This window comes from Apiospora phragmitis (assembly GCF_038363925.1).
Source record: "Apiospora phragmitis strain CBS 135458 chromosome Unknown utg000008l:1.0-3514335.0:1.0-3519231.0, whole genome shotgun sequence".
Lineage (NCBI taxonomy): Eukaryota > Fungi > Ascomycota > Sordariomycetes > Amphisphaeriales > Apiosporaceae > Apiospora > Apiospora phragmitis.
The window spans coordinates 2,139,065-2,150,653 of NW_027117407.1; the positions used below are offsets into that span (position 1 = coordinate 2,139,065).

Below are 11,589 nucleotides of genomic sequence, written 5' to 3' on the forward strand. Positions count from 1 at the left end.
GCAAGGTGGACGCAGCCGATTTTCCATTTTCAGGAGCTATCATTCATTTGTAGTCAGCAGTTACGTCTTGGTGATCAACCATGAGTATCACACATTGAATCACAGCTGTTTCGTGGCCACGATCTACTTCGGCTGACTGGCTCATCTACCCATCATTGAGAACCCTCCTAGTAGGTTCTGCATTGCGTAGGTAGGTACTGATGAGATCTCACTCTCAGTAAATTCGGCAGCGCGAAAGCCACGTCGCTGCTGACGGGGGCTAGCAAAAAGCCAGGTCTAGGGGTGTTTCTTGCCTGCAAACACATGTTCAACAGTCCAACATGGGTATGTACTTATCTGACTACTTTAGGCATCAACATTGCAATATTGAAGAATGTTAGACATGCGGTTTAAGTTTAGAAACTGAATGGCGGCTGTAAGAATCTTCCTATGGATCCCGTCCATGGATGGTGAAAGCCTAAGGTCAATTGAGTTGGCATATCGCAACTGAGACAGATGATCACGAAACTGGACAGCAGAAACAGTCCAAGACGAGGCAGAATATTAGGTGCATATCGGAAACTCGATGCTTCATTGATTGAGTTGAGTGCCTGTGGGGTTTCGATCACATGGAATTGATATTGTAGCAAGGACAAAAGGGGGTTAACGTTGACCACCGTCGTTTACGTGATAAGCCCAGAGTTCGGTTGCCCCACTTTCCACCCCAGGTCACAGCTGCAACTTGTCATCTACTATTTCGGAGAAAGTAGGCTTCAATTGGTTAAAGCGTGAGCTGTTCTTCGTTGACCTTAATCGGGAACCTCACTGTGTTCCGACATTCTCGCCTACCTCCCCATCGACACTTCGTACCTGTTTATTCACCTCCGGCTCGCGGTCGCTCCAGCCATTTCGAAATTCAACCCCCCTCCGGACGCCAACAACCAACCTCTGACCCTGCTCAAAACCCAAGCTCCCGGTCGTCAACAGTCCGTAGACCGCCCACCATGGACTACGAGGCTCTGAAGGAGCAGTGGAGCGAGGTCGAGGACCGCGATGGTGTTCGTCTTAGCTGGAATGTCTTCCCCAGCTCTCGCATGGAAGCTTCGCGTCTCGTCGTCCCCATCGGAGCTCTCTATACCCCGCTCAAGGAGAAGCCCGAGACACCTCTCTTGCGTTTCGAGCCTGTCACTTGCAAGCAGCCATGCCGCGCTGTTCTGAACCCATTCTGGTACGTACGTCCTTTCGCAACCGATCCAAGGCCTGCAAACTAACACTTCCTCCAGTCAAGTAGATGTTCGTGCACGCCTATGGATATGTCCCTTCTGTCTCTCGAGAAACGCTCTTCCGCCGCACTACAAGGACATCACACAGAATGCGATCCCACCGGAGCTGCACCCTTCCAACACAACGATCGAGTACATGCTGTCGCGACCGGCACCGAGCCCTCCTATCTTCCTCCTCGTTGTTGATACGTGCCAGGAAGATGACAGTCTTGCCGTTCTCAAGGAGTCATTGATCATGAGTTTGAGCCTGCTGCCCGAGAACGCTCTCGTGGGCCTGATCACCTACGGAACTATGGTACGTATCGCGATCCGCCAAGGTCTAAAAGTCTAGTTGACTGACGCTTTTCTTCTTTGCAGGCTCAAGTCCACGAGATCGGCTACACCGAATGCGCCAAGTCTTACGTGTTCCGGGGAAGCAAGGACTACTCGGCGAAGCAAGTCCAGGAAATGCTCGGCCTGATTTCACCGGCTTTGCGCCCCGGCATGCCTCAGCAACAGCCCGGCCGTCCATTGATGCCTATGGGGCCGGCTTCTCGATTCCTGCTGCCCGTACAGCAATGCGAGTTTCAGCTCACCAAGGCTCTGGAGCAACTACAGAAGGACCCTTGGCCGGTTGCGAGCGATCGTCGAAACCTTCGCTGTTCTGGCGTTGCCCTTAGTGTTGCCGTTGGTCTTTTGGAATCATCCTTCCAGAATGCCGGCGGACGCATCATGCTCTTCGCTGGTGGCCCGGCGACCGAGGGTCCTGGCATGGTCGTCGGCCCCGAGCTTCGAGAGCCGATTCGCTCCCACCACGATATCGACCGCGACAACATCAAGTACTACAAGAAAGCGCTGAAGTTCTACGATAACCTCGCAAAGAGAACCGCTCACAATGGTCACATAATAGACATATTTGCAGGGTGTCTGGACCAGGTCGGTTTATTGGAGATGAAGGGACTCTGCAACTCCACTGGCGGACACATGATCCTGACCGACAGTTTCACGTCATCCATGTTCAAGCAGTCATTTATCCGCATTTTCGAGAAGGATGCTGATGGCAACCTCTTGATGGGATTCAATGCTGTCCTGGAGGTCCTGACTACTAAGGAGTTGAAGGTCACAGGACTCATCGGGCATGCTGTTTCCTTGAACAAAAAGTCGACGTCTGTTGGCGAGACGGAATGCGGCATCGGTAATACGTGCTCCTGGAAAATGTGTGGCATTGACCCAACTGCAAGCTATGGTGTTTACTTCGAGATTGCAAGCCAGGGCGGCCCTACACAGCACCAGCAGGGCCAGCAAAAGGGGATGATGCAGTTCCTCACCTACTACCAACACTCAAGTGGCCAATTCCACCTGCGCGTGACCACAATAGCAAGGAACCTAAGTGGCCCTGCCGGCGACCCTGCCATCGCGCAGTCTTTCGATCAAGAAGCTGCTGCCGTGCTGATGTCGCGCATTGCAGTCTTCAAGGCAGAAGTAGACGACGGGCCAGATGTTTTGAGATGGGTGGACCGTATGCTTATCCGGCTGTGCTCGAGGTTTGCCGATTACAGAAAGGATGATCCATCGTCCTTCAGGCTGGAGAAGAACTTCACGTTATACCCGCAGTTCATGTTCCATCTCCGCCGCAGTCAGTTCCTGCAAGTTTTCAATAACTCTCCTGACGAGACGGCATTCTACCGGCATGTTCTGAACCATGAGGATGTCAGCAACTCTCTTGTCATGATCCAGCCAACGCTGGATTCGTACACCTTCGACCAGGAGGGTGGTCAGCCCGTTCTCCTGGACTCGACATCGATCCAGCCCACACACATCCTGCTGCTCGACACATTCTTCCATATCCTCATTTTTCATGGCGAAACTGTAGCTGAGTGGAGGAAAGCCGGTTACCAGGACCAGGAAGGCTACGAGAACTTTGCTGCTCTGCTCGAGCAACCCAAAGAGGACGCCAGAGTAAGATTGAACATTTCCACTGGAAGCTGAACACGCCCGAGACTAACAGTTCTATAGGATCTTATCGCCGACAGGTTCCCACTGCCACGCTTCATCGTGTGCGATGCTGGTGGCTCCCAAGCGCGTTTCCTCCTGTCCAAGCTGAACCCTTCCACCACACACACTACGGGTGCGTATGGTGGTGTTGGTGCACAGACTGCTCAGACCATCTTCACCGACGATGTATCTCTGCAGACGTTCATGGATCATCTCATGAAGTACGTTTTTCCCCGATACTGCTGAACCTCTTTTACTGACTGCTCTCTAGGCTTGCTGTGAGTGGAACGAATTAAGCGATGAAGCAGGTGCATGGAGTGAAGAGTTTCAGGTTGCAGCCGAACCTTCTTTAGCATAGGGTACTCGGTGTATCGCCCGCACTGGAACAGCTTGTACTCGTCGAGCTGGAGGGCATTAGATGAGTCTCATGAATTCAGACAAACGCCCTGCTATGACCGGCAAAAGAGTTGCCAACCTTGCCACGAGCATACCTTAAGTGAGAATAATAATCAAAAATATGATATGTACAGAAAGCACCTTTAAGAATGACCCACGATGTTTGGGCCAGGCAAACGAGGTTTCCTATATGCGGGATACGCCCCCAACTTGGAGAGGGGATATCTCTTCACAAATAGCGAACATAGAGGACGTTGATTTTGATTTCTTCGTTTTATTCTGATCGAATTGTAAGTGAATGCATATATAACCAGTTACCTTGGCAGCCATTAGCCTATATATCTACAGAGTGGTGTACCTCCTCTTGAAATAGCGATGGCCCGATAATCCATTCATGCGCGTCGGGACCAGACGTGGTGGTGGTTCCAGTGTAGACGACATCTAACCTACAAGTGTGTGGCCAGCAATTTGTGTCAATTCCAGCCCCACTCATATTTTCCCTCAAAAGGGCTTATCATTCCGCCGAAGTCCTTATCTCAACTTTAGGGTCAGAAACCCCACTGCACATTTCGCACTGCATTTTTCCGTCCTTGCCCGATTCTGCTGCAGCAGGTAATCCAATCGACTTTTGCTTGAGCGAGACAAAAGTAGAAGATATTACGACGGCCCAGGAAGGAACTATTCCCACCGTACGACCAATACCCAACAGACCCTTAGAATCCTCTCCTCAAGACCAGATTCATCATGCGTACGTATCGTCGCCGTCGCCAATCTCAATGGACGTGTGAGCTGACAGAATTCGCGCCACAGCTCCCAAGTTCGATCCCAATGAGGTGAAGGTCATGTACGTTTTGCCCAATCTTTTGCCCTCGAGATTCAATCCGCTGCCAGTCGATCGCGACCCTCTCGCTCTTCCGAAAATGCCACTGCACCAGAATCTGAACAACTTACTGACCTGAAACCGTCTATAGCACCCTCCGTGCCACCGGTGGTGAAGTTGGTGCCTCGTCCGCCCTGGCCCCCAAGATCGGTCCTCTGGGTCTGTCGCCCAAGAAGGTCGGAGAAGATATTGCCAAGGCTACTGGCGACTGGGTATGGAAAAAATCCGATTGCGCAATGCGGAGGAATACCAGGCTGACCCAATATTTTCCAATCAACAGAAGGGCCTCCGTGTCACCGTCCAGCTCACCATCCAGAACCGTCAGGCCGCTGTCTCCGTTGTCCCCTCCGCTTCAGCTCTGGTCATCAAGGCCCTGAAGGAGCCCCCGCGAGACCGCAAGAAGGAGAAGAACATCAAGCACACCAAGTCGATACCCCTCGATGAGATCATCGAGATTGCCCGTGTCATGAAGTTCAAGTCCTTCTCCAAGTCTCTCGAGGGTAACGTGAAGGAGATCCTGGGAACTGCCTACAGTGTCGGTTGCCAGGTCGATGGCCGCAGCCCCAAGGCCATCCAAGACGATATCGCCAGCGGTGCGATTGATAGTACGTCTTTGTCCCGGTATTTTACCCTGATTCGTTACTGACTAGACTGCCACAGTTCCCGAGGAATAAACGCAACGAATGGATACGGAACGATAATGGATGGCCAAACAGGATTTCTCTTTACGCATGTTATTAGGAGTTTAGGGAATGGCTTTGCAAACAAGCGCTGCCAAACAGCCAACCAACAAAATATATGATCACGAAGATCAAAAAAGTAAAGTCACTTCTCCATCGTTCCCGCCGGAATAGTGACCCGTCCAGCTCGAAAGACTCTGCATCTTGGTTGTCTATTGTGCCGACCTGCCTCGGTTGCGTTCTGACTGCGCAAGTCATTCAACCCAATAACACGACATTGTCAGGCTGCGATTCCTACGTCATCGCTCAGTGCTACAAACTCGTTTGAGCTCTTGGTCGCAATGGGTGTCCGTTAACGGACATGGCAGTCGAGGAATGCTCTGGATAGTAAATACGCTAAAAGAAACGTACTCATCCACAATGCTGTAACATGTTCATTTTGCCTTCGTAGCTACTGCTAGTTATCAGTAAAGACTTTTCGAGAACTTATGTAAAATCTTGGATTGCCTATTCAGAAGAAACGCCGAAATTTATATATTTCCGATGCGTACGGAGCATCAGGGATGAGGATAGCCCAAATAAGGAGAACAGAGCCCGGAGGTCCTATATGGATATCAGTTAGGCCATGTCATTTGTTTGAACCAATATGGACGCCTCTCAAACCATAGGACTCATAAGAAGGGCATTGTCATCTTGTATTGAAGAGGCAAGGGGAAGGGGACCGTTGCAATGATGGATGTCGAGAAAGACGAAGAAGACTCGTCTTCTTCTACTGCTCTACAGCGACACCACCGTTGCGAGCGAGCAACGGAGACCTAGAGATGATGCTTCCGTAGCTGATGGCAGGCATTGCATCAACTTCCTATGGCTCCTTGGCAACCTACGTATCAGGCCTGTTCCCGTGTTAGACCAAGCACATGGATTCATTTGGCTGCACCTTCTCTTCATGTTGTTACCCTCCACCTCCAGCAGACTGAGAATCAAGGCTGGCCGTGCAGGCATGCAAGGAGGAAGGAAGTGCGGGAAGATGAAATAAAGAGTTGTTTGCTAGGCTGCTACAAACTTCGGGGTTTGATGGGGCTGGTACGGGAGCGGGAGGCTCAATCGGTCCATGGCCGTTAGACACTCACATGTAGTCACGTCGAGAGATACCCGTTCAATGTTTGTAGAATAAGTAATACGAATGTCATGCTTGAATACCTACAGTAAAGCCAGCAGAATGCAGGAGTTGCGGCCAGATGCTGATCGGCACCACTTACAACACACTAGTGACTCCCATATTGACTCTGCCTCTGCCGGCGGAGCCGGTGTAGGGCAATGTCCTCTTTGTTCCCTTCTCAAAGCATTCATAACCGATGGAGCCGCGGATCAAGACTTGTTTGCGTTGTTCTGGGGTTATGGTATCAGCACTCATGTAATGTGCAATGTAGGTAGACATACGCCAGTGCTAGCCGCCAGAAGAGCTAGAAAGTGTGACGATGTGACGAGATTAGCGAACATATTCTGCTAAAAATAATCATGTTGCTCTTGTTCCGCAGTTGCACACCCGGAAGCAGAGACTTGTTATGCATTGCATCTGCTTATGCCTGGCCTGGCTGCCGCCTTTCCACATCGGTTTGGCAGCCAAGAATCGAATCCTTGGGCAATGCATACTGGGTGCTGCATCTGACATGGGTACGCAATACCGCCTATGCATTTGACCCCTCCAAGTCACACACCATACACCACACACCTTCACCGTTGACATGACACATGCATGCATGCATAACCCGCCCGGCTAGGCGCAGAGGAGCATGACAAACAAGTACAAATACTGATTGAAAGGTGATATTATTTCCTCCTCTCTTGCTTCGAATGCCCTGTGCCCTAACCTCCACCACTTGGTAATTGTACCAAATGTGATTAAGTAGGTTCCAGTCATATGAGACAGACAGACGACTGGGACGACATTCAGCCCACGAACCAAGGGAACGGAACCACTAGAGGATCCTGGCGGGAGATGCCCGTAGGTACGGACTCCACGCCCCCTCGCTCGTCATTTTGGTACTGGAACGTACCCACCAGCCAGACCCATCAATATCTGTATTGATCAATCGCTTTTACAACCTACCTACACACGCATGGGCTGGCGCGTTATATCGTAATTGGATGAGGGGGGCCGAGTCAACTCCCTCTTCTACAGGCTTCGGTCAATGTATATAACTCTAATAAATTCCGGGGGAAACGGACGAGTCATTCATGAGGACCTCGATTAATGATACCTAGCGTGTGGCTGTTCAGTCAGCCGGGTGGGTGGAGACGGACAAGTAGACCTTCTTTCTCAAACAGTCTGCCAGATTCTGTAAGCACGAGACGCGAGGTAAGGCAAGGCGAGGTAAGGCGTGCATCTCTACCTGCTCTACAATGATGCGTCGATATTCTTCTCAATCTACAAAGACTCGGTTTGCTAATTCGATGTCTGTCCAAAGCGGTGTGGACGGCTAGAAATACATATGTAACGAGTATATTACATGGAATTAAATCTTTCAAGGCGGCCGTTCGGCTGGCGGCTTATTACATTACATGTACCTAGGTGATCAAGGGCGGAGTCGTCTGTCTACTATGTGTCAAGTTGCTTGCTGTTCCCTGGTGTCAGCATACCCATCACTCATCACTCATGGATGTCAGAAAAAGCAGCCAGGGCAGAGAACGTCATACGCTTTTACAGGTACATAGAGTTCAGGTCGATCATCATCGGCTGCTTCGCTGTCAAACTAGAACGTGTTATGGCCCTGTTTTTTGGTGATACGCCCGGCGAATAAACAGCCAATATTCCTTCTCCTTCTAGGTTAGGTAGGCTCTGAAGTTGAAGTTCGACATGATCAATGTCGGGCAGTCGTCGAATCTGATAAATCACGTCAACGGCCCAAATACATCCATCGATCGGCGTGGACGCGGAGGTACTTCGCATGCATCTGCACAAATCAGACTTTCAATCAATCAATCAATTAACCCAAGGATGCACACCTCGACGACGCATCCCACCCTCTAAAGATTACTCGGGGGGGGTGCTTCGCTGTGCTGGCTGGCGTGGCGCCCGCTCCGAGTGGACACAGGTTTTGGCCCATTCCATCCATGCTGCACGCCTCGCCTGACTCTTCCATCCATTGATTGACGCTGGCCTCGCAAAAGTCCATGTTGTTCTTCCAATCTTCCCCACGCCCTTAAAGTACCTTAGCCTCCAACTTTATTTCTCGCACCTGCTGGTAGCGGGCTTGTCTCCATATTGCAACGTTAGGTACAGAAACGGGCCTATCTGCCCTAGCAGCTTGCCTACGAACAACCCGCTGTCTGTCCACTATTTCCAAACTAAACTTTTGGCCTACCTATTCCCTTAGGTAAACCTACTCCATTTCAATTTACATAAGTAAACCGCCTATCCAAACCGTCGCGTCGGCTTTGGCATCACGTCTATCCTTTTTCATTGAACTTCTCCTCTCGGTGGGAGAACCCGACCAAAGACCGGCTACCACCCTCTTTGTCCTTTCCTTGCCGCCAGCCCGGTCTCGCGATACACAGAAATCCTCGTCCACAGTGGGTGCATTGCGCTCTGCCCTGCCTCCTTCAACCCCCACCACTCCGCCTACCCGGCGTCACTGTTGTCCCTGAACCCCTCCGTCTCTTCTAACTGGCCCTCGCAAGGCACAACGGAGGGCAGGGACAACCTGTTGACGAACCATAACCGCCAGGGGGATTTACCGACGGAGGAGATTGCGACAAGGATTCTCTAGGTGCTATTAGACGGGTGCGACGGCCACGCAAGCAGCCCCCATATACACCCCCAACCCGACGTCAGCAACTCTCCGATCAAGCCTGACAAGTCAGCTTCGGTCTCCGATCGTTATTCGCCCTCCTCCCTGGGTTGGTACTGGTATCGCTACCGAACGTGCCTTCCAGCCTCCAGATGCATATCGTCCAGTTCGCGTCAGCCATGCCTCAATGAGCGGGCGACGACGGTCCTGCTTCCGACTCGTTCCCATCGTATCGTACTGTGTTCGCATACGCTCCTTCCCCCATCACTAACACTCAAGACCTCGGCCAACACGGGGTTAATATTAGATTCTTTCAAATGACGCCTCTGGTGCAAATGCACCAGATGGTGCAGCCATCTGCATACAGGGAGTCGAGGCCCAAGTCGGAGCAGTTTGCCTTCGCCCAGCATGGCCATTATGCATCGAGGATGTCGAGCGCGTTCCATGGCTTGGTCTCATCGCACCGCGCCTTCCCGACCCGTATCTCTCAGCCGGCACAACCGGCTGCCCACCCACGATCACTGGCTCTTAGTCACATATCGGCAGAGAGCGCCGAGCACCATCTGCGAAGAAAAACGCCCAACGGAACGATAGATGCTGGTTACGACGGGTCCCCGGCGCATTTGGCATCAGGGCCGCCGCCCTTGAAGCACATGATCTTGCCTGGCAACAGCACCAATTTGTCGTTTGGCATGGACTATGAGAGACCCGCGAGCGACGGATGGGCTTATAGGCCTCCGGTGTTCAACCATCATGTTGCCGCAGAACCCCGAGGATTTACCATGGTTGATTCTCTCCTCTCGTCATATGGAAGTTACGGGGCTCACTATACGTCGAATCCGCACTCTACTGCCTACTACCCGTACGACAATGGCATGCAGGTACCAACCGTCATGCAACCAAACATGAACCAGTCACCAGGGCCCGCAGTATTCAACAATGGCGCTGTTCTGCCCAACTCTGCCTGGCCAGAGTTCGCCTTCAACGGCCAGCCAAATGCCATATTGGGGATGCCATATCACGTCACTAATAGACCCGGTGGTGCTGGTGGTGTTATGCCTCGATACGACAGCCACGCAAATCTACAAACACCAGCCCAGGGGCTAGAAAGACTTTCGCTGGAACCTAACCCCAGCTATTACGAATATGTCGAATCTCCGTCTGCCGAGTCTCCTACAGCATTCCGTGAAAAGGCTCTCATGAAAGCTCACAGGTCCTGCATAGAATTGCTGACTCACCTGCATCAAACCAAGAAGTCACATTTTGGACGCTATGCGCATGGTTCCAGGGCTGCTTCACGGATGCTGATATTTCCGAAATTGCCCAAAGCTCCAATGCCGAGTCGCGCTGCATTCGACCACCCTCAGTCGTTGCATACTCCACCTCATTATATCAACTATGACAGCGCGGCTAGAACCACCAACAACACCCCTCGGCAGGCAGGTGTTCCGCAATACGGACCATCGAATCCGGCACATGCACCCATCGCTAGGCAATTACCTAACGGCTTCGGTGAAATAAGCAACCACAATGCCTACTATCAGATGCCTCACGGTGAAACCCCTCGCTACGTGGCCCCTGATGTGTCCCACCCATACTTCGTCCAAACGCCCATAGCGAAGGCCAAGGAATCGGCGGACATACTTCACAATCTTTGCGAACAAAGTGGTTGGAAGTGGGTCGAAGGCATGATACTTGGCGGCTGTCTATACTATGGCTTAGAAAGATATGAGGATGCCCTGGAATGGTTTTCCAGGGTTCTGTCTCTTGACGACAGGTATGTTTGCTTCTGGAGGCACTGACTTGAATTTCTTCTGATGGTAGCTTAATGTAGCAATATCGAGGCACTATCGAACGTTGCAGCATCGCTATACTGTTTACACAGGAATGATGAGGCTGAACGGCATTGGCTTCGGGCTGTGAGGCTGAATCCAAGCTATCTCGAAGCTGTCGAGCATCTTGTAGGGCTGTTTTGCTCTACCCAGCGAAGCAAGGAAGCGGTAGATATCATTACATATGTGCAGCAATCTCTTCGACTGGACCGGCCTAACCCGAAGAGCGATTCAAATCAGACCCTGGCTCTCACAAATCCAAATATGCAGAGACCTGTACCCCAGAGAAACCGGAGCAACACGCTGATTCCCAGGACTACGATGCCACCGATGGAGATCACTCGTACGCTGCTGCCTACGGTTTCGGTTCCAGCGGCTACCGCGTTGCAGGCTGCGAGAATGGCCGCATCATTGCCCTTATTCATGCAAAAGGCAATATGCTCTATGCTCTGAAAGATATTGACCGAGCGTCAGATGCGTTTGAAGAAGCAGTGTTGATCAGTGCCGGGAGGAGCTTCGATTGTATCCAAAGCCTCATCCACAGAATTCATTCCGTCTTGTCGCCGGCTTCTGGTAGTGATTTGTCTACTTGGTCCACATCAGGGCCGTTGTTGCTACCGCCGGATAAAGCGAGGCACACGGCCCAGCATGTTTTCGCATCCAACGGCGAACTACCCGGCTTGCGTTATGTACCGGCGGGCGCATCCAAAGAGGACTGCGGTATCGACAACCAGTAATTCTTTGTTGTCATTGGCCAAGATCTTCCAGGACGGT

At 51.6% G+C, this 11,589-nt stretch overlaps 3 protein-coding genes across 3 annotated transcripts; all 3 read left to right on the forward strand.

Annotated features, from left to right (window-relative positions):
* Positions 1-983: 983 nt before the first annotated feature.
* PG994_009088 (uncharacterized protein) lies at positions 984-3,532 on the forward strand (the record flags this gene model as incomplete). Its single annotated transcript, XM_066860497.1, has 5 exons — positions 984-1,207; positions 1,263-1,557; positions 1,620-3,200; positions 3,258-3,457; positions 3,508-3,532. 5 exons carry the CDS (start codon positions 984-986, stop codon positions 3,530-3,532), a joined length of 2,325 nt encoding a protein of 774 aa, XP_066714086.1.
* Positions 3,533-4,376: 844 nt separating this feature from the next.
* Positions 4,377-5,186, forward strand: PG994_009089 (60S ribosomal protein uL11; the record flags this gene model as incomplete). Its single annotated transcript, XM_066860498.1, has 5 exons — positions 4,377-4,380; positions 4,443-4,476; positions 4,604-4,724; positions 4,793-5,117; positions 5,173-5,186. The coding sequence occupies 5 exons, from the start codon at positions 4,377-4,379 to the stop codon at positions 5,184-5,186; spliced, it is 498 nt and encodes a 165-aa protein (XP_066714087.1).
* Positions 5,187-9,300: 4,114 nt separating this feature from the next.
* On the forward strand, positions 9,301-11,552 carry PG994_009090 (UDP-N-acetylglucosaminyltransferase; the record flags this gene model as incomplete). Its single annotated transcript, XM_066860499.1, has 3 exons — positions 9,301-10,760; positions 10,869-10,983; positions 11,043-11,552. The coding sequence occupies 3 exons, from the start codon at positions 9,301-9,303 to the stop codon at positions 11,550-11,552; spliced, it is 2,085 nt and encodes a 694-aa protein (XP_066714088.1).
* Between the last annotated feature and the right edge of the window lie 37 nt (positions 11,553-11,589).